The following is a 23674-nucleotide window of genomic DNA, read 5'->3' as shown; positions in this document are numbered from 1 at the left end:
GAACATGACCATTGCTGTGCACTCCTGAGTAGCAGTATACAGTCATGGCTACGTCAAAATGAGACTGAATGTCCTTCCTTTGCAATGGCTTGAGAGCTGGGGTTTATTGCTTCATGGCAATTCTTTAGAGCTCTTGTGAAATTTATCAAGTTAGCAGAGAGAAAAAGCCCTCTCTTCCCTTTCCCTCTTGGGCTAATGTCAAAGGCTGTTACAACCTGCTGCAAATAAAGTAAGTGTTTCCATTTCATATTAAAATTCTTTCTAGATGTATCTACTTGCAAACTATATAACTAAGTTTCAAATTGAAGACAAAAAATGTATAGTTTGCCTATTGATCTCGAGGGGATAAGCTTCAGTGCAGCTCAGCATAAGAAATTAGGCTCAGATATACTGAGGAAATTGGGTACATTCTATCCCAGCAGAAGAAATTCCTTGAGGAGGGCTCACATGGCMAGACTTTCATTTTCCACCTGTCTCCTAGAGGACCACTGATAATTTTATGCAGAAGATGTGAGTTATGTTTAAAGATTAACAGGTAGCATTAAAAGTAGATTATCTATTTTGTTTCCACTTACTGAAAGTATTTCTGTGACACAGAATAGATTTTCTATACATTCCACACATGGCCAAAATTCAAGGACGAACAAAGAGATCCCAGCACATTTTATAATGGATAGTACTCTGAGATATTTATCCTTCACTGTCAAGAAGCTAGACTGGATGATATAATAGGCAATTTCCATCCRTAATGTCTCTGATTCTTCTAGCTGAAAGGCAGCTAGGGATGCACRAGTTATAATTTCTAATTATTATTTACTTCTGTTTCATTTCTTCAGAATTTTYGCATTAGTATTGCCATGGAATAGGATGGGGTAAAATTCTTAGTCTTAATGTTACTCATTAAGTTATTTTCTCTTATATGCACAAGTTTTTTTTCCAGTGAAGAATACCTGAGTGTGTATGAACTGGAAAGCAGAATGGTCTCACATTTAGCTGTCAGGTGATGCTGAGCTCTGGTGCTGCATTGTCACTCATTCCAGTCTAGATCATCACATGGTATTGTAGGGGCCACTTATTTTGCCTCTGGCCATCAGCCTTCCTGCTCTAGATCTCTAATGCTTTCCTCCTGAGGGTTCTGCATCTTTACCTCTTGATACCAAATCCGGTGCCCATCATGGAGATCTTCAAGCAGCTGATGTTTTTATCTACAATCCAAACTTCTAGAATCAAGAAGTTGGTCTTCAAGAAAAAAAATACATTTTTAACTTGCAGGGTTACAGGGAAAGAAGAGTGCACTTTATTTCCCTGACGTTCTTATTAAAACAAACTACCCAAACCATGATGTTTTGCTTTTTCAAATGGTTGCTTACACTTCTCCGTTCTTTAGCTATTGGGAAAGTGACAGGAAGGGATCCCTGCTCTACAAGACATCCAAAGACCTGCTAGGGAGTATTCCTCCTTTACACATTATCAGAAAATTACCAGGTGCCAAATGATCCATCCTTCCCTTTTCCAATTATTTTTTTTCCTAGTCTCAGCAATTTCAAAATGCTTATCTCCCAACTCCTGGCTTTTGGAGAATGTTGATGAATGTTTGTCTTCAACAGGAGCCTTGATTCTTTGTTTATTGCCCCTTTAGTATCAATATTTTGGTGATTAAAGGGACAGGGAAATAATAGTTTTCTAGTGTTTTCATGAACATAGGGTAAATATTTAAAAAGAGTAGAGATGAAAATTACTATTTTTCTATTTATTTCTTCACAGATGGGCCAGGTGTGCACCAAATGATGCATGCATAGAGATCTGTAATCACCTRTGCACAGAAGCTTAACTAAAATTGGTTTTGAAATATAAAAAAAGTGTTTTTCACTAATGACAGATCACCAGCAGTGAAGCTGACAATTAAAGTCGACACATCTGCTAAGTTAGTGATTCAACACTACGACTTTCAAGCATGAAAAACTTTCAACATCGAAGCGCTAATTTGGATGCGGTCTCTGTAATTTGTCTTTCCAGTATGTAGCACTGTGATTCCTTTAGGAAGAACTTTGCAGCTCACTAGAGAGTAAAAACCTGGAGGAATCCTCTGACCTGACTTGCTTGAAAAAAAGTTCTGATAAAAACAAAGTGACTTCAAGCTGAGCCTATTTTGCTTTTCAGTGCAAAATTATTAATGTTAAATCATGTCTATGTTTAACATGTTTAAACATGTTGTTTATACTTAAATTGTTAAGCACTCAAGTTTTTAAGAGTATGACTACTGAAGCATTTCAGAGGCTCAGCTAGGAGCCACTTAGCTTTTACTAGGAAAAATCTTTGAAGCCCTATTAGGGTTAAAGAGAAACTGTCTGTATACCTGGGTGCTCTCCCAGTTTGGACTTCCTAGCAGTTCTTCCTACAGTTTCTTTCTTCTCTAGTACTAGCCTGTTATCATAAGATGCAGAAGGAATGGTGTGGAGGATATGCAACTGCATTTATACAAACTTGAATTGAGTCATCTGGGATACTATGTGWGCTACTGTCGTCTCAAGGTGAGCTTCTGCTCTTAAACATTTAGAAAATGTGCAAGTGTAAAGCAGTCACTCAGTTTTCTTTTTGGACAAAGATAGAAATAGGTTGTCCTATATGAAGAGTTTTTAGGTGTATGCTAGATGCCAAACTTAGAGTGAAATGAATCACTTGGGTACCTACAGCTGGTGTCTACATTTGGGCAGATGGACCCTACTGTTTATTCCCAATGGTTTTATAATAAAATGAAAGACATTTCAGAGGTAACAGAACATGGCTAGGGAATAGGCTAACATTCTGTCCTCCAAAACAAATTGAAAAGCTTATGCTTGATTGTTATAGGAAAGACATTTATAACAAGAGAGGCAATTAAAGTTCAAATTTCTTTTCCCCTTTCTCCAAAACTGGAGGCAATGAAGTTAAAATGAGGGAAATTCAAATTCCRTAATAATAAAAAGAAATCACAAAATGTTTATTTAAACTGGAATTCTTTCAGAGGAAGTTGACGAAGGTAAAACATGGAAGACTTGAAGATAGGTTAGATGTATATGTTTATGAGCTATGCTCAGAATGATGAAAGTTAGTCTTARAACACCTCTAAAGAGATACTACTCCCCTGGCTTTAGGTCTTTAACCAGTTTCCTACTAGTAGTGAGCAGGGTGATATCTAACCGAAAAGGCAGATTTCTTCATATGTGCCTCCTGTAAGTTGAGTGCGGCAAATAAAGGCAGATAACAGAGTCACAGCAGTTATGACAGGAGAGGTGTCATAGGGCCCAGAATCGCTGCTTGAGGCGGTGCAGCAACGGTAGCACAAAGCAAGAACATGACACTARCTGGAGCAGTTGTCCATAGCACAACCAGGGCCTCAGAATGGCTCAGAATGAGGGAGGATGCTGCAGTTTGGGTCTCTGGCTGTTGAGGGCACATCGTGTTCTTCCCTGGGGCTGAGACCATGTACCTCTGGGATGTGTGCTGTGGGTGAGGCACTGAATTGCCAAATGAAAAAGCTGTAGGAGAAGGTGAGCAATCTGTACACATCAGGGAGGACGAACAGGATATTGACAGGGTCTTTGCAGAGTCCCTGCAGAACCAAGAACCCAAGCCTYGTGTTGTAAGGAAGGGGGGACAACCAGAGACTACCTTCAAAGGAGCAGTGAGTAGAAAGTCCTGAGCTGGAGGAGGGTGGAGGCTTGTCACTTGTGGTAACACATGTAAGATCTCTTTTTCACCTGTAGTTCTGCAGTTACTGAGCAGGTACAGTTCCCTGGGAACAAGTGAGAGAGAKAACTTCCCTTTAGGTAAGGCATCAGTGCCAGCCAAACCTCAGATAAATGTCTGCATGAAGAAGAAAAGGAGAATGTTAGATATCAGAGACTCCTGATAGCTCTGAGGAGTCAGAAGCATGCATCTGCCAACCTCATTTGCTGCCTCAGGAGGTTTGTAGCTTGCCAGAAGCATGGACACAGGATAATGCAGAGACTTTCAAGGCTCGTCTGGCTGTTGGACGACTGGCCATRCTCCTCATCAATGTAAGCAACCAGCAATACAGTCATGGGAGACCTTAAGCAGATCAGGAGAGACTACAGAGCTTGGGGAGTGAGGATGAGGGGCCAGGGACCCAGGTGGTGTCACTTTGATCCTGCTGGTGAGGGGGAAAGGCTCAGGCTGGAGTGGACACATCCAGCAAGTCAGCACCTGGCTGGGTGGCTGATGTTGCTGGCAGGGCTTTGGCTTCAGTGGGCATGAAACCATCTCTGAGGAGATGAACAAGAATGGGATACATCATACAAAGCAGGCTGGGAGGGTCTTTGCCAACAGGCTTGATAACCTTGTGAGGAGAACTTTAAACTACATATGTTAAGGGAAAAGTTTTCATGCTCTGAAGAGATGTGGAGGCAGKGGAAACAGTGAAGAAGCATCTAGAGGACAGCATGGCACTCATGCTCACCTTGTGAAAGCAGCACAACWGGGTGTCCATCTCAAGTACCTGTAGACAAATGTAGGCAGCAGGGAGAACAAACAGGAGAGACCAGACATCCCTGCACTGCTGCAGAGCTGGGATCTCATACAGGATTGCAGAGATTGGATGGAGTGGCTGACTGTAGTGCAGTGGAGAATRGATACAGGCTTTTCAGGAAGCATGGACTGGAAAGGAGATGAGGATGGATGGGCTGTGCTCTGCACAAAGTAGTGTCTGGAGTACATGGACCATTGTCTTGGAAAAGGGGAGGAGCCATCTGAGAACATGTGGATACGGATCAGAAGACAGATGAACGTGGGAGGCGTTGTGGTACATGTCCACTACAGACCATCTTATCAAGATATGAAAGCAGAGGAAGCCTTTAGGCAGCTGGAGGAAGCTTTAAAATTGCAGGCCCTGGTATTCATGGTGGACCTCAAGCAACCTGCTGCTTCAAAATCCACTGGAAGGGCAATATGGCTGACCACAAGCAATGCAGATYTGTGGAGTGTGTTGAAGACAATTTCTTAATACAGGTGATCAAGGAGCTGATGAGGGGAAATGCTCTGCTGGACCTATTGCTCACAAGCAAGAAGGTTGAACATGTGAAGATCAAGAGCAGTCCTGGCTAGAGCGACCATGAGATGGTGGAGTTAATACTGAGAGAAGTGAGAAAGACACATAGTGAAATCACAACTCTGGACTTCAGGAGAGCAGAGTTTSTTCATGAATCATCTTGGCAGGATCCTATGGGCAAATAGTCTGGAGGGTAAAGAGGAACAGGAAGTTCATTGATCTTCAGGAACACAGGATGTTGATGRCTGGAAAGAGGCAAACATCACACCCATCTGCAAGAAGAGCAAGCAGGAAGATCTAGGGAACTACAGGACAGTCAGTCTAACCTCAGTCCTTGGGAAGGTTGTGAAGTAAATCCTCTTGGAAACCTTTTCTGAGCAAAAGAAGGCCAAGAGAGTGATTGAGATCAGCTCGCATTGGTTTACTAATGCTRAATTGTGCCTGACAAATCTTATTGACCTTTGTAATGAGTTGGATGGCTCAGTGGATGAGAGGAGAGCAATGGAGGTTTTTTTTACCTTGACTTTAGGAAGGCCTTTGGCATGGTCTCCCATAGTGTCCTTAGAGCCAAACAGGTGATAAATGAATTAGATAATTGGATTATGATTATTATGACCAGTATTTTAATCATATATTGTATTTTTTGTCTGGATTTCATTTCTAARATTTAATAGGAAATGCCAGTAAAAAGGGATATGAGTTCATAGGATTGTTTACAGTTGTCTGACAATAGCTGGGYAGATAATTTAGCTTACAGAAGAGATAGTTAACAATATATGGACCATTCTTACTTCATGCAGTGCTGTAGGGGAAGTGGGATGTATTGATGAAATGAGTTCAAAATTCAGAGATTGCATGTATGGCCATATCTTCAGATATTGAAAGGGGATTTTCCCTGGGTAAAGGAATGCCACATCTGTGYATCAGGTATGCAAAGTGCAAAGACAAGCAATGGAGGATTGCTTGAAGTGTCACCAAGCTGCAAAACTTCCCTCGAAGAAAAAATAGTACGTTCTTTCCTCTTCACTTGTGTTGCTAGGCATTCCTGCCTTCCATATGCTTGCTATAAAGGCACTTTGGGGAAACCAGAAGGGAGATTTAATATGACAATCAAAACCTGCCATTTCCCATCTCACTTCAGAGGAGGTATTCATAGAGTACTTGTGCTCTATGTGTAGGGAATGAGGTGGAGGGAAATGTGCTGTGGAGATTGGAGAAGGCAGTTCTCTGGACCTCCTAATTTAAGGCCATTTCTGCTTCATCTACTTGCTAGAGTGGGAAAATACATCTTTTCTATATGTGGAGAACTGATTTTTTGCCTGCTGAGCACAGGAAAGCTTCCGAGTCTCTGTGAGAGCATGCCATGAAAAATATACTTATAGCCTATCAGGCCTAAGAACTTAAACACTTGCTGTACCACTGAGAAGAGGATGGTTCTTTGACATGTGATGATTTCAGTTATATGGTGCTTCCGTTGTGTTTTGGAAGAGAACATGTAACTTCTAGTGCAGGAAACTTAGCTCCTGCAGAGCRGAGAAGTAATTAAGTGGTACAGAATTAACTGAAAAAAAATCTCTTTCAAGGTCTACGTCTATTCTGAGCTTACTAAGTGCATGCATTTCTACACATTTGAGTTCAGAAGGGCAGATGAGGTCCTACAGTTTGCTATTAAAAAAAAAATTACTATTGCACAAACCTACTGCAACCTGATATAGGCTTCRTTTTTATTTCTGCTGTTGTCAAAGCAGCTACCTCCTTCTGCAAAGAGGCAAGAGTAAGAAGAAAGGTCAGCTCTTGAACTCCTGAGTCTGTTTTCATCAGAATTTGAGATTTTCAAAGCTAATAGTGGTTTTGGAATGAAATACCTCAAATTAAGKTGCGTTTCAAAACAGCTTTGCTTTCCAAAACAGCTAATGTTTTGCTTTTTTATTTTTTTTCAAAAAGTAAGGAAATAACAAATATTTCTAAAATTTGAGCTTCTAAGAGTTTGATCAGAACATCCCTTTGTGTCTTTGATACGGAAGGAGGGGTTATAAATTCACATACCTATGAGGTGCTAGAGGTCAAATAAAAGTACCTAGGTATGTGGGTAGAAGATGAAGAGGAGTGAAACTGGAAAAAACTAGTGTGTTAAAAGGTATGTTAATTAAACTGTGGTATACTACCCTAATTTTATGATTTTTGTTTATTATTCTTCTGTAGCCTCAGACCATTCGGCAAACTCTTCAAAGGACACTGCAGTATTTTGAGCATCAASTTATTGGGTAAGTGTTAATGCAAGGTCAAGGAAAGGTGCATGGTTACTTTTTTCTCTATATTTTTTAAGTCACTGACAAGCTTTTTAATTTTTCTCACAAATTCCTAGAGATGCTCTGGAGTAATCAGGTACATTACAKATGTTAAGGTATTCTCCATGCTTCCATGAGATTCCATTAGAGAAGGAGTACGCCATTAGCTGTGAAATTTCCAAAGCAAAGAGAACAGAGAATCTGTAAAAGTATAAGATCCGTCCAAGTTTGCTTTTCATTGAAGCAATTGAGATGGCTAGACAAATGATTTATTTATTGCTTATGCTTCTGTCTCAGCTTAATCGGGGTTACACAATGTTAAAAACCAAACCCAGCCCAACCCAACTCAACCTAACCCAACCCAACACAACACAAAACGTACAGTAAATGGTAGCTCCTGGGCTGAGATGCTATGACCTGAGACCCAAATTTGCAAAATCCTGCATCAGTACTTATTGAATACATGCACTGTTACATACTTGCAAGCTTTTGCAGAAACAGGGCTGAAAGCTGCCTCCTAACAGTTGAATGAGAAAATTAATACATGACTGAGAAGTAAAAAGAAAGTAATAGCTACTATCATCATGAAAATCTAAGGTCTTTTCCCATTCATTAAAATAGTATTTCTTCAGCTATTTCCTTATGTACAGAAGAATTTTATCGTCACAAATAACTTTTTTTCTTAATAGTCAGAATCCAATGGCTGCATATCTATAACCATTAAGTTTCTCTGCCATATGGCAAATGGAAAATACTGYCCTGCCCTGAATTTAATTACACAGATGTAACGTTAATTTTCTTCMAACTGAGTTAAGGGTCTTTGTAGAATTTATGGTATAGTTTTGAAGCTCAGTGCACTGGAGGGAATTATCCCTGTCTGTCTTTCAATGTTTAGTTAAAATTCAAAGGGAGCTCTAACTTAGTAGGTGACATTTMTAATGATAGCACGTCTGGCTGGCACCTGAGGGAGCCATTCTTTGCAGGTAGTTACGACATCCACCATGGAAGAAGCAGAGGGAAAGGTCTTCTGGTAAAATTTTTTTTCAGTTGCTCAAAAAATTGCTTTAAATTTCCTGTTAGGAGACTTCAGTGAATGAGACACAGTGCCCTTGGAAACATATGTATGCAATAACAATGCAGCTTTTAATTTATGGCCACATGTGGCTTAGATCTGCTAATTTTAGTGGAGAAAGTTTAAAAACAAGACACTGCAAATACGTGATCACTATGACTTRCAATACACTTCAACTTTTTGAATGTCAGTATGGGTTTATTAAAGTAGTTTCTGTGTCTATATTTGTCCTGTTGTCTTTACTGATGGTATACCCGCATTCATTAGYTATGCTTTAGTTCAGATGTGATTTGGTGTCTGTACTATGGGTGGTATGATGTCTGTGCTACTTAGCTTGCTTCTGGCATGCATCAGGCCAGTACTGTAGTACAGCAGGAATGAGTCTGGTCTCCCACAGACACCTCTGTCACCCCAGTGCTCCAGGCTCTTCTAGCTCCACTGTGTCCTCAGCTCATTTGCATCACACACTGCCCATGAGCCTGTAACTTGTACTGTATTAAGGGCATGTCTTGTTTCTGTGCCCTGTGCTACTCTGTACTAGCAAATTAAACAGAGCAACAACATCTCTGGGCATTAAGGCTTGAYTGTCAGGGCAGCCACTGGAGTGACTCTGGCCGGGGCCAACTAGTGTTCTACCAAATAATTTCCACAGTTGGCCTGGGGATAGAACAAGCCAGAGGCTGTTGCTATGCCCAGTAGGCAATCTGTGTGCATCTACCCCTGTTCTGGAGGGTAAGCATCTTTCTATATATAGCTAAGTCTATATATAGCTAATTGTGAGGCAATGAGCCTCAGTGCTAGAGTATGTCTTTATTTACTAGCTTAGATGCAGCCCCAGAGTTCACACTGATTTCAGCAATGCCCCATGCTGCTAACAACAACAACAACCTGGATAAGTCTGTGAGCAGAAGCAGGAGGCCTGGCTCAAGGCATCGGTACCCTCTGACCAGGGACCTTGCTCCCTAGCAAGTTTCACAGAATCACAGAATGGTTGAGGTTGGAAGGGATCTCTGAAGATCATCTAGTCCAAGCCCCCTGCTCAAACAGGGTCACACTGCCCAGGACCCTGTCCAGACAACTTTTGAATATCTCCAAGTATGGGGACTCCAACACCTCTCCTTGTGACCAAGTTGGACTGTCTTAGGTGGTGAAGGGTCCTCTTTCCTCTCCTTGTGACTGGTTCAAGAGCTGCCTTGTCAGCTGTGGGAATGCCCCTTCTGGTGTTTCCTCGGGAGCCTCTTTTAGGGGTGACGGGTGGTTCTTTCCTTACCCTCTTCATGAGATACTTGAGAGAGAGTCTCTAGAGCTTTGGGAATCATGCAGGGCAAGTATAAATGTCCAACTGAAACACCCAGTAAAACAGGAAATAGAATTTGATTTTCTTAGAGTAGATGTTTAGGCACAAATATTTAGGCATGGTTCAAGACAGAAAAGAAAAAGATTATGGTTTTGTACAGTACACAGGCAAGAAGCATTAAAACTGCATTTTTCTTTACAGACCTGCATGGGGCAACCCAAGCTGTGGATAGACTGCTTTTCCAGGACAATGGAAAATGCAGAAGTTTGGAAATGATTTTGAAGTGTCTTGACTTGTCTCCAGACCCTATAATCCCAGTACCTAAGACAGACAGGGGTGTGGAGTGTCTTAGAAGTGTCTTTTGCATGTAGGGGGATGCTAGAGATGGATCTACAACTCTTAGTGATAGTTTGGATGCACTATTTTTCCTTCAGCAAGTCTCTGTCCAGGAGAAGGTGATGTAAACTCTTCTCTCCAGAGCTGCTGTCTGGGTGCTTTGGCAGATTACCACAATCTTGATTGAAAGCTGACCTGTAGAGGTAGAATGGGTTGTGCTATCTTGTGATTTTTTTTCATTTTAAGGCCATCTTTTTAGGCATGACAATACTGTTTTTGGAAGAGGAAGCCACACAGATGAATAGTCATTTTTCAGTATTGTTTGTCTTCATTTTAAGATTCTGACAGCTTGGTTTCAAATCCCTCCCCCACACAACCTCTGGAAGGCTTTTTCTTCCTTCCCTTGCAGCTCTTGTGTTCCCCTGCATGCTCTGCTGAGTCTATGATAAAACTCTAAGCTCTTTCCAGAACAGAGGCATTTGGACTGACAGTTAGATGCCAAGAAGATGGCAGAGAAAGTCTATAGGATGTACTCCTGGATTTTGGAATAGTGAGGGAGGKAAGAGAGTAAGAAAAAGTCACTCCTGTCCAAGGAGGCATTAATGTGAGCCATATCATGGCAACCTGGCAGGGACTGTGGCTCATGTCCTGTGAGGCAACAGCTTTTATGTAGGACTCAAGTGCATGGAGAAGCAGCAAATAGCTTAGAAGGGCTTCTCGGTCATGCTGAAAATGCTTGTGCAAAATTTATCAAAGATAGAAATATTTCACAAAATGTGTTCTGTTGGTGCATCTGCAAAGTCCGGAGATTTCCTAAAGCTAAGAATATCCTGATACCTAAAGTAGCAGCCATTGTGGCTGACCAAATAGAGCAGCACAGATCATCTCCAGGGGACCAGATAAACAACGATCAGTCCAGCAGAAGCCCTAAAACAGGAGCCAGCTCTCGGGGAGTGTAGCAGGGAGAAGTCTGAAAGGCGAGGACTAATGTACATAGTGGATAAAAATGTTTCTGCCCACTTGTGGTTATTATACTGCTGACATTGTGGCTTAGGTACCAGAGAGCATATAGCCAAAGCTTTCTAACATGAGTTGCCTAGTCATAACTCATGTTTCCCTTCCTTCCCCATCTTTCCCCAAATTTGACTTCCCTTCCCTGCTGCTTGCGCCTTATTAATATTTGCATTATACACACACACACGCACACTCAATCTCCCATCCTGGTCAACCGCAGRGGTGGGGAATGGCCATCGTATAATTTAAGGAAGTCTGTAATACTGGATTGCAAAGGCTTGGCCTCCTGGCTTGATCATTTTTTTTGTACTGTGACTTTGGGCCCAAACAATGGGTAGGATGTGCCTCCCTCTGAAGCAGGATAAGAGTTACCACTACGCAATGTGGTCCTGCATCAGTGTGGGGCTGGTAAACACCATAGACTTGTGTAGCTCACTGCAGAATGGACCAAGACCCTTTACTACCAATAACAGTTTTTATTTTTTTTGTCTAAGATTAGCCCAGTCTTCTCGATCTATTTTACTCTACATACAAAACCAGTCTCACTTGTTGACAGAATAATTTGAAGGGATCTGTCTTCTTGCAGCTTTGAAACCTTTCTGGTAGTTTTTAGTGTGTCCTGGCAAACAAGATTAGTGGAATTTTTAGATATTAACCAGATGAGGAGGAGTCCAACCCTTACAACTGTTATTAATTATTAAACAGGTATAAGCAAAGTATGAAAGTGTAATGAAACTGTTAATAAAATACCCATTAGAAAATCTTTTATCTGTGCATTGAAATAAACCAGTTATGTATTTTGCCAAGTACATTATCACTGTGCTGTAATATTTTCTTCACTTGTATTATCTCTTCCRTGCTCATTAGCACCTACATAAAGCTTTGTTTTTTAACAAAGTTTGAGCTTCTGTTGTGTTTCTGTTGAATTAAGGAAAAAACAATCCAGCAAACCTAATTCAAATAGAATAATTTAGATGGCAACTACTTTTTTATTTGTCTGAGCACATCGCTCTATCTTTTGTCAGTGGTGGTATTCTTTTAAATTTTTCTTTAATGGGCTATAAAACAAGCTTCCTCCTAGACAGCATGGTGAGTTGTTATTTGACATCCTTCTTTTTGCTGAGATCTTTTCAGAAGGTAATCCACAGAGAAACCTAGGCTTTTTCACTTGCAGTGCTAATTTAATGTAACATAGCTATATCAGGAAGATTTATTCTTCCTATTAGAAACTAGCCATTGCCTCATAAACATTTTGCTTTGAGTTTAATGTACAACTTCATTATAGACAATGCCCCAGTGGTGATGACGTATAAAACAGATATATCTGCTACTAAGCGCTTTGGTATGATTTTTTTATGTCTTTAATCTCATCACAGAGAATACTCCAGATACTAGTATGATACTCCAGATACCCTGGATACTAATGAGATGTTATCAGTGTGTGTTTATACACAAAGCGAAGGGGAGTGATGAAGGAGACAAGAGGGAAGAGACGAGGGCGGCTAAGGGTTTATTTCCTTCACTAAACGGACTATCCCATATGAATGGGAACAGAGATAAGAACTTACTTTCAAAAAGTAATTGACTGGTAATTTTTTTGAGTTAGCTACTACATACAGAATCCTAAAGGTAAGATAAGAAGAGACTTCAGAACCTATCTTGTSTTTGCCCCTAACCAAGTCAGCACCATTAGGAGATAATGGGCACAAGCTGAAACACAGGAGGTTTCTGAATAAACTACTGTATGGGTAACATAACATYGGAACAGGTTGCCCAGAGAGGTTATGGAGTTTCCATTCTTGGAGATATTCAAAATCTGAACATAGTCCTGGGCAGCATACTCTAGGTGACCCTGCTTGAGCTGGGGAGTTGGACTAGATGATCTCCAGGAGTCCCTTCTAACCTCAACCACTCTGTGATTCTGTTATTCTGTGATCAGTAACTGCTGTTTCTGAAATATATTTGTCTAACTTGCATTTATATAAGGAAATGTTATAATTTTTTTCTTTTTGTCTATAGTTACAGGGATGCAGAAAAGAACTTTCACAATATATCAAACAGATGCTCCTATACAGACTGCTCTGGCAATGAAGAAACAGAAGATGTCTCAGGAATTCTCCAGTGTACAGCTAATATACTTGGTATGTACATTTTTGAGGGAACTTGCTTTCTGTAGCTGAAAGGAGGCTTTGCTGCACATATTATAACCAAGAATGAACCAAGGCCTTTTTGTTCTAACCAAGGAAATTTAGGATATAGGCACCAGTGTGTTGGTATTGCATTTGTGTTTTTTTTTCTACACGTTTTGATCATTTGAAACAATCCAGACTGTTTTTTCAGTGAAGGTGTATTGCACTTTGCACAGTTTGATGTCAGTGATAAACAAAGTTTCAAAGCCTTTGAGTCCAAACGTATTTGTGGCTATGCATGCCTTGTTCTTGAAGTTATCTCAGACCATTGGCCTGGCGGATATAAGGCCCAGGAAACATACAGCAGGATGTGCGTGAAACATGAAGTATTTTGGAACCTTACATTCATGTTGAAGGATGCTTGCCACAGCAAACTTTTAGAAATGTTACAGTTCAAGATGACATCATCCATTACTGAAGTGCAGCTGTCTTAGTAGATAACACCAATGACATACAAGAAACTCTTGAAAATTACCAAGGAAGCCAAAGCTCTTCTTGTGATATGAATACCTGCTCTGCAATTTCACAAGAAGCCAAGTATTCTGTGGAGATAGCTGAACTGATATATGAAAGTATCAGTGTTTTAAAATAGAGCTAATGAAAAAAGGACTTATACCTTAAATTTTTGGTCTCAAAATTAGATATTTGAGACCAAATTTACCTCCATTCATATGATTTATCCAGCTTGCTTTTCAATCTTACCTGTGCTGCTGATTCAATCGACTATGAAAGGAAAAAAACAAACCAAAACAAACAAACAAAAATGCAATCCCYTCCCCCCCACCGAGAACTCAATTTTTGACTGGATTTGATTTAATCATTTCACTTCTGTGAAATAGATCATCTTTTTTTAGTGTAAACTTTACAAGTTGAACTTTTACCACTGGGCAATTAGGGCATTTTAAGSAACTTTAAAGAGGTAAAATACTAACTGCTATAAAAGAAAATTCTTTCAAAGGACTAATTTCTGATTTATTTGTGATAGTTGTTTGCCGCATAGCAGAACTGCGTGATATAGCTCTACTTCCAGGGATGTAATGGTTGGCAATAACTTTTTTTATTAAGTGCTTAGACACTAAGTGGTCTCATATATTAATTGTATGCAGCTATGCCATTTGCTGACAAGAACCAACGTAGCTGTGTTACTAGTCAATGTGAATTTGAGTGTTATGTSTGTTTGGGCTCAGTCTTGAGGTCAAGTACCTGCAGCTCATCAGCTTACTGCACAGCAGTGGAGCTGCTCTAAGTGTCTGTGTGCCCACTGCTGCCAAGCATCATCAGCAGAGCAGCATCGTTTACCATCTGCGGGTGCAAACAGAGAGTCACCGCACTCGTACAGGCTGGGCACCGGTGGCCTGGGGAGCAGCTCTGCAGAAAATACCTGCAGCTCCCAGAGGACAGTGAGCTGGAGGTGAACCGGCAGCACGCCCTGGCAGCAAAGCTGACAGTACCCTGGGCTTTATGAACAGAGGCACAGATAGAGATTGAGAAAGGGAGTATCYCCCCTCAGCATTTGTTGTACCAGACCTAGATAGTGTCCAGTTTCGGACCCCCAGTACTGTCCCTCCTTTCTGTCTCAAACTGTTAATAGACTCAGGACGCTGTGTAAAACGGCTGACATAGACTCTCTGCGAGATGACTGTGTTTTTCTGACAATTGAAGTGCTTTTTCTTTGTCAGGTGCCATATTCTGCAAGATGCTAAGCACTATCAGAGAGGTTCTGAGTGCCTTTAACAGCTGCTGAAATTAATAGGAGAGATGGTACTTGTCATCTTGCATGTTTGAGTCGGTGAGAGAATTTAAATTTAAATTCTTTCTCTCTTATATGGGACAGGCATATAAGAGAAAGAACATTCAAACTAGCTTCTTCATTTTTATTGTTAGCTCCTGTCACAACAGGTAAATAATTAATAGAGGCTGCCTAATTAATTTTCACATAYGCAATTATTTTTCTGGTTGAGTAAAGATTAAAAAGAGACTCTCTTATATGAGAAGGAAGTAATCACTGGGTCATATACCTAGAACAATCGTCATTGCTCAGTCAGAAGACAAGAATGAAACCAACTGTAATGATAGAAATGATACAAATGTATCATAGTAATGATACAAATGTAATGATTTGTTGTTGTAACAAATCCTACTCTCAATTTATTTATATGAGTGATAAAAAGAATTTTCTGTCTAGAGTTCTGAGAGTTCTGCGGTCCAAGAGTTGCATCGGTTCCTGATAGGAGTCAATGTTTATCCCTGGGCTTTTTATGACCCACAGATAGCCATCTCTGCTCTGCCCCTGCTGACCTGAGGCAGAGGATTGCCTAGCTTTTATTTCCACTTATAAACCTTGAAGAAGGTGTTTTCTTAAAGGTGTTTGGGAACAACCTCCTGGTCTCTTACCTTAGATAATGCCAACATGATTTACCTCTTCTGACCCTCTAACTGCCTCTGAAATTGTCATTTGGCATTCCTTATTCATCAAAAGACACAAACGCTGAGGTCAGTAGTAAGCCTGAAAGACTGTGAACAGATGCTTTGCCCTGTGGTCCTGGTGCTTACATTGCTCACACTGTACTGGCTGCAAGCTACACATCCAGCTGGATGCATGTAATTTGTATAGTAAGAGTCCTGGAGTTTTCCTCTTGTCACGTTATCACCAAAAGTGTAAGCCCATCCTCCTGCAGAGAAAGGGCCTGATTCTCCTTGWCTCTTCATTGAGGTTCTCCTGCTAYAGCTCTAGACACCAAGAGAGTTCTTTCTGCTTTCATTTACTGTAGTTCAGCGAACCACATCCACCATGCTCAAGTGCTAGAAACTGTTTGATATCAGATCAATGGCACAGCTTTCCTCTGCAGCTTCTGTGGTTAGAATATTTAATTTAACTTTGTATCCTTTCCAAAATGCTGGATGGACTGTGCTTTGTTCAGTTCATACAGGCACGCTTTTTATAGTGTTCTTCATATCATCCAAAAGAAGAACAAGGGACAACGTGTTGAAAGCTGAGTGCAAGGGCGGAGAAATCTGATCCTCTAAGGAAGCTGTTAGAAAGGGTAATAAAGTTTTTCAAAGAATAAACATGGATATGTTTTATCCTATTGGCACAAATAATGATTTGAGCTGGCTACATAAGCTGTGTTCAGAGCAGTGTTAGTGTGATCTTATTAAAAAAAAAGATTCATGTGAGGAAGTATATTATATGGATGACTACTGCATTTCTTTAAAAGTGAGTAAATTTATACTGATGTATGTTAAAGAGAAAGATTGAATCTGAAATGTCTTAATTGACCTTGGGCAAGTTTTTTTCTCCCTATTCCTCAATTTCCCATCTGTATAATGGAGACAACAGTTTCTTTTTTTAATCTCTTAAACCATACATCACTGCTGTCTGTTTAGATTTTAACCTTCTCAAAGCAAGGACTTTTCCATACTATTTGTACATTCAGCACTTTGAGCAATGAGGGACAAATCTTGTTTGGGCCTACTTTTGTCCACTGTAATAAAAATGATTTGATTTAAAGTAAGATTAAGGCGTGTATTTTGACTTATTGCAGCTAGTTGGAATAAAGCAGAGGAGTAAAGTTACGAGTTTAATCTTCAATGATAAGAAAATAAGGATGAAAACTTTTTTTTATGATTAGTCTGAAATTCCTACCATAGGGAATATATTTTGGGATAAAAAGCCTTCTTGACCTGTCTTCTGCATATCTCTTGGGCAGATATTGCAAGCAGATGTGTGTTACTGAGCTTCATGAAGCAATGGAGAAATGCCCACTTTCTGTTTTCAGGCTCATTATGTAGTTTTAACTGTTGGAAAACACCATACACAATTAGTGTAGTCTTTGTGGATGTATATGGCTCTTCACTCTTATTTAAATCCTTTGTAATTAAGAAAGGGAGTTCCGTGAATGGAATACCTGTTTTCCTTTAAATGCAACCAGTGTTTTCTTTGGAGCCCCTTTGCTGTTTGCCAGAAAGAGGGAACTGTGTCATCTATCATAACTTTTGACAGTAAAACTAATGAATAGTAACCTAAATTCATAAATATATATTTTTAAAAAATCTATCTTCTCATGTGCAAAACTTGCAAAGCAGATGTAGAGATTTATACCCAGTCTTTACTGGCATGGAAGAAACAGTGTCTTTGGAAGTCTATTTCCATATTGGACTACAATATCTAAATTGTATGTTCTGCAGCACCATGCTTATATACTGCATAAATAACACTTTGGCAACACCTTAGACACACAGCCTGAAGTTATGAATGCATTTATATCAGATAGTTGTTTCAACAAGGAGTCCTGGAAAAGTAATTGCACGTATCTGCATTTCTGTTGTTTAAGGTACAGAAAAAGTGTTTCAATTTTCTTCCATTTGTTATTAAAGAAATGAATTTATGCAACACAGTTCTTTTCTATCTGTTCTAAAAATTTGACTCCTAAAATCTTACTATGATTACCTTATTTTCCTTAAAAAGTACAGTTGGCTCCACATGTCAACTGAATGTATTGCAAAGAAGTTTTCTTGATGTTCTAACTTACAGATTGCTAGTAAGGCTTGTCCYCTTGATTATGCTTCTGAAAGCAGGTTGAAAATTGTGCTTATCTGCTATTTCTAAGTGAAAATTTTTTAGGACATCTTCCACTCTGTGAATGATATGCTGTGTACTGTACTGGCTAGGATTCCCAAATCTACCTATGATACGATATATGGACTCCTACTCCAGAACCCTGTGCCATCAAGGAGATAAATCCATGTTCTGCATTCAGCCTCCCAGAGGTCTGAGGAGGAAGTGGAATCTGGTGCCTGAGAGGTGGTTATAGAGAGCTCTTGGTCTGGATGATATTTGCTTGTAGGAAATASCAAGGAAGATAAGTGCTGTAGTCTGCTTTATATAAAGCAAATCACATCATCATGAAAATACATCTTGAAAGGCTGTTTCTTCACCTGTAAAGGGTATAATTATATAAACACAATTTGTTCTCTGTGTCTTTGTCAAAGTTGAAGATCTGAGTTTCCTTTCTTAAAAGGAAATCTCAGCTTTTAACTTTTCTAGTTAAAAGGGAATACATTTGGGATCTTTACGGTAACTTCTTAATAATAATGGCACATCATTGCTGAGAAATATTACAGYTGCAGAAGCAGGAAATACACTGAAAAGGAGATGCCAGAACAGCTCTTAGTCTGCAGGGAGACTAGGCCAGGTGTTATAACTGGAAAATATGGACAAGGGTCTGGCACACTGACTGCTCAGCAGGTGTCTGAAAACTCTAAGTGCTTATATACTTAAGGTATACAACTTAATACCTCATTCCTCTTTCTCTGAGCTAAGAGCTGCAGATAGTCATTRGGATGGGAGTAATTTAGGATACAAATCTTGATTTATATTTAAAGTTGTTGGTTTAAAAATGGCACAGAAGGAAATGTTACATGGCCCAAAGGACTGATGATACTAATAGATTTTAATAATATTTGGAACTTCAGCCTGCGGAGTCCTAAGCTATACACACAGGACTTCTCTTATTTAGCAGATGTTATACAGCACTAGCAATACAAAAACAATGCATACAAAACTCACATAATTCACAGGATTTCAAAATTGGGATGAATGCATCTAAATTAGAAAAGGACAAATGTTTTTAACAAATGAGACTGGAATCTAAAACTAGAACTATTTATTATTGGAAAGCAGATAAAATACCAGTAGATAGTGAGCAGTTTAAAGTTATGATATACATTGACATCTTGTTAAAAGTCTATTTATAAGTAGAAGACATTTTAGGCATGATTCATTGCCTAAACGTAGGTGTTTGGTATCATTTTAGGTGCTGTGGGGTATCTTGTGTGGCCTCAGTCAATGCTTCAAGAAAGGCCAAAGTTTCCCATAAGTCTCATATCCTGCCACATGTAACTATGTGCTAATCCTTTTGCAGATGTCCTGGGAACCTTACGATGTCTCAAGTAGTATTAGATTTCTATATTTAATCATCTGAATTGAGCCCTCTATATATGTAAGGAATTATGAGAGAGGATTTTGCATTTTATAGGAAGTATTTTTAGATTTCATTACAATTTGTTTCTTTCCTAAAATTGAAGAAATTCTCTTCCCTGTGTGGATTCAATGCCATATTTACTTATTTTAATAAAAAAGCAAATTTAAAATCTCTGTTCATACTACTGTTTACTCTCTAGAGTTAATACAAAACAAACTGGATCTGCTTTATTTTTAGGAATTATCAACCTACTTATTGCTGTTTTCATTTAATAAGCCTTGTGCAAATCTAAGCGGTGAGATTTCCAAAATGTGGTGGGTTGCACAATATGATCATAGTCTTGCTTTTGACATCTTAGTTTGGCCTGCAGAACTGGCTGTTACTGAAAGTGCTATAAGTTGGGGAGTGGAAAAGAACATTGCTTACTCTTAATTGCTCAGCTGAGCTTTCTGTGTCTGTAATTTGGGGCAGAATCTTTTATGTGTAATTTGAGCACAGATGATCAGAAATTCACTGGAAGTGGAAATAAAGCAATACTTTTGAGTCATTTGTCAGAGGAAAACCTCACTTGAAAAAGGAAAGAAAATGTCTCATTGAAAACTGGACAAAAGAAGTATTATAGGTGAACAAATGTGAGGAATACTTTTCTAACAATAATTCTCTTTATTTTATGAAATCTTAAAAAAATATGCAGGCCCTATATGATGCTGTAAAATAAATTACATAGATAAACCATATCTAAAGCTTAAACATGAAATTATGTTATTTTGTTTTTATACAAGCACTAAAATGGTAATATAAAAATGTTATCTGTTTTCTTTCTCCGATTGATATAAATTCATAAGATAATCAAATAAGATCAAAGTTCTTTACACAGTAATTAGATACTAATACTAGAATCACTGACAGGCCAAGTGATCCATGCAATGTACCTTCAGCATCACTCTGTATACTCTAAAGCCTTTGTTATTGAGAGAATGAACGTTGGTTCCCTACCATCTTCAAATTATGCTTTGGAATCCTAAACTGCTACCTGGCTCTCCATCCAAAGGACTGTTTAAAACAAAGATCTTATACATGCTAAAAATCTACTAGACCAAATTCATTTAAGAAATATTTTCTATAAATGAAGGTGGAAAATTCTGTGTTTGTCCACGTCATAAATACTGGACTTGCATGTTCAATTCCCCCATCCCATTAATATTCAACATTTATAGATTCTTAATGGGTATCCTAGATGAGAAGGATTTGTGTATGACAAAGAAATCAGATGCTAGCCACTCTGTGACCATTGTTTCCATGATTTACTTTAAGGAGTAACTGGTAACTGATTCTGTGTGTTTTGAAAATGAATGAATTTGACATTTTGATCACATGGTTCATCTTTTTGTTTCTGAAGAGCCCATGATTTGTGATTTCTTTACATAGGAGCAGGTTCCTATGTAATTTCTCCACAAAGTTATGTACTAATTACTTCAAAATTCAGCATTAGTTTCTTGGATTTTGTAGTAGGCTCACAATTTACAGGAACTACTGGAAAGAAAATGACAACGGACCTTTTACTAGCATGTTACTATAGGATGAAGTCATTTATTTATACTCCAGTTCAATGAAATACTTAATTTGTTCTTTGAGCCTATGCTTAAAGACTTTGCTAGTTTTGGATCTGGCTCACATGTATAGGATCTCTCTAGATGTCTTTGACATACATTTTAGAAGGATAATAATAAATCTTATGTAGTGCTTTGTCATAGATCCCAAAGTGCTTTATAATCGAGGCCCATAGCACTATCTTCATTCTAAAATTGCTTTGCCTCTTAATTTCCTTCTAAAAAACATGCATATTTAATGTCTCTTCAGTATGGGCTAGAATTAAAATGGTATTGTAAGAAAAAGCAGTGGAAAGGAACTATTAAGGAGACAAAGTTGGTAGGGGTTAAAGAATAAGAGGGCACAACAGTCTCTGCATTGGAAGTGCTTGGACATGCATGTAGATCTCAACTGTGGAGAGTAGAGTGAAAAGATTTGGTGTCCCCTAGAGGGTATAAAACCAAAGAGAGTATAAAAATACTAGCTTTCTAGGAAGGTATAACAAATTGTACTGAAAAATACTTTCAATTTTGATGAATGGAAAATTGACTCGCATCTTGAATGCCATCTTCAGTTTGAATCACTCCATTGCAAAACTAAAATGAAAATGAAATGTAGATGTGCAAGAATTAAAGGTAGAAAGAGACTGAAAAGATTAGATTGTTTATGCCGACATATAACCTGATGGTTATGAAGAAGATAATTTTGGAGATTTTGTCTTTTCTCAATTTAAAAGAAAAAGACGCAAATACTGAATAAACTTGAATTGGAAATCGTACTGAATTTAATTTTTAAATATCATAATTAGCCTGTGGAAGTCTATAGAGACAAAGACTTCTGGGGGATATTTTTAACATCAGGATTTTTTATAAGTAATAAAAACATCTCCTGACCAACATGCATGTTGTTCTCTCCAACATGCAAACAGTTACTGTAGTAGTTAGGAGAAGCTTCCTCCAAGAGCAGTTTTTCTTTCTTTTTTTTTTTGCATGATTTTCCATCAAGTTTTATAGTCCTTCTATAGCATCTGGTACCAGTCACCACTGAGACAAGATTTCTGAGCAATATGATACGTTGTGACAATTTCTCTTCTGGTGATGATGATTATCATTTTAATTTTCTGTTGAAAGCCAAACATTTCCAGTAAGTGTAGGGAATAAAGGGGGAGGAACTTCACAGAAGATATTCAAAAGATTGGGATCATTTATATGGTAGTAAATGAAAGGGTTATGATGAAAGTTATATAACATAATATGTTATAGAAGGCAAATGTGTGCTCCTATTTGTCATTTATTTTAAAATAAGAGGCAGGTCTCAGTCTGTGAAAATTGAGATTAAGTATTTTGTACAACTTCACACCACTATATGACTGAAGCCAATAACTTTGCAGAAATACTGAAAGAGCTAGTTTGTGTTTGTTTGTATAATAGGAATTTAAATAGTTTTGATGTAAAGTAATCATACTTCAGGGCAAAAATTGATCTCTAATTGGTGAGATTTAAGAAAGCTTCTCTCATAGGTAGAATCATAGAATCACAGAATCAGTAAGGTTGGAAGGGACCTCTAGAGATCATCTAGTCCAACCCCCCTGCTCAAGCAGGGTCACCTAGAGCATGGTAGACAGGGTTGCATCCAGGCGGGCCTTGAATAGCTCCAGAGGAGACTCCACAACCTCTCTGGGCAACCTGGTCCAGTGCTCCGTCGCTCTCACGGTGAAGAAATTCCCCCTCACGGTCAAACGGAACTTCCTGTGCTTCAGTTTCTGCCCRTTGCCTCTTGTCCTGTCACACGGGACAACTGAAAAGAGTTTGTCCCTGTAGGTTATACTTGTTTGTTTTAGAGGTTTGTCTGACTTTGTTTATTTTTCTCAGTCTAATAATACCTATTATTAGAGAGAAAATCGTGGACTAAGACAGACCAGCGGTTTGGTCTACCTTGGACATATCTATTTTTCTGATAGAGCTAATCTGATTTTCTACTGGCACTGTGTGTAATTCCGTTTAGAGCTAAAATGTTCTAAAATGTAGTGGGATATCCTAGAGTTAAGTCATTAACCTGAACTTCATAGTATAATTCATATTGCTTGGAGTCAGTATATAGCATTCACATTGAACAGCCAGATCTCTGGGGCACATAACGAGACCAATCAAAGATGATCAACAAAACTTTAGGCCAAACACTATAGATACAACTCTCTTTAATGATAATAAGGCAATACTTACTATGTAGCTGTGACGTGTGGGGTATCAGTGTGATTAGTTCTGTGTACTCTATTTTGAATAAGTGATGCAAGTGCAAATATTTGTTTTATTGTAGTCTCATAATACACTTTGAAAGAAAGCACCGCTTATACTATCATTCTGTGCAACTTCATAGGATGTTAAACAGTCCTGTATCAGTATTTGGTGCTTTTCATGAATAGCCTTGACATTTCTGTTACCATCCTTTTCCCGTACTTTGAAAGGCTTCTGTAATGTTACAGTCTTGGATGTCTCTGCTGTAGTCTTGTAACCGCACACATTCACATGCTGACTTCTTCTAAAGTTCTTCACACAACATTCTAAACAACAGAAAGATTTAAATATATATGTTTGTGTATGTGTGTGTGTGTGTGCATATATATATATATATATATATATGTATATGTATGTATATATATGATACTTTCTTAACTCCTTGTTATGAATATCCAGTTATGGCAGTATTCTTGGTTTATTTTTTTTCAGGTTGTAGTGAGTATTTTGGTGGAAGGTGTTACAATATTATGTTACACAGACATAGTGGTAGTGAATCAGGAACTGGCACACTGTCCTCTGAGTCAGGAGATTAGGGGGCATTGTGTACCAAAGGTGCTTTT

The 23674-nt window shown here is 38.8% G+C and overlaps 1 protein-coding gene across 1 annotated transcript in view; it reads left to right on the top strand.

Moving 5' to 3' along the window:
• Window positions 1-4714: 4714 nt before the first annotated feature.
• The window catches only part of GUCY1A2 (guanylate cyclase 1 soluble subunit alpha 2), a 148096-nt gene continuing 129136 nt past the window's right edge, over window positions 4715-23674 (top strand). The window contains exons 1-3 of the mRNA XM_085309098.1: window positions 4715-4942; window positions 7250-7311; window positions 13074-13195. Coding sequence (XP_085165224.1) covers window positions 4715-4942; window positions 7250-7311; window positions 13074-13195 — 412 coding nt within the window. The remainder of the gene's footprint in view (window positions 4943-7249; window positions 7312-13073; window positions 13196-23674) is intronic.

The sequence above is a fragment of the Rhea americana genome, unplaced genomic scaffold (assembly GCF_003343005.1).
Source record: "Rhea americana isolate MKP2758 unplaced genomic scaffold, rheAme1 scaffold_29, whole genome shotgun sequence".
NCBI classification, from domain to species: Eukaryota; Metazoa; Chordata; class Aves; order Rheiformes; family Rheidae; genus Rhea; species Rhea americana.
Note: the sequence above shows the minus strand (reverse complement) of the source record. Positions and strands in the feature narration are given on the sequence as shown.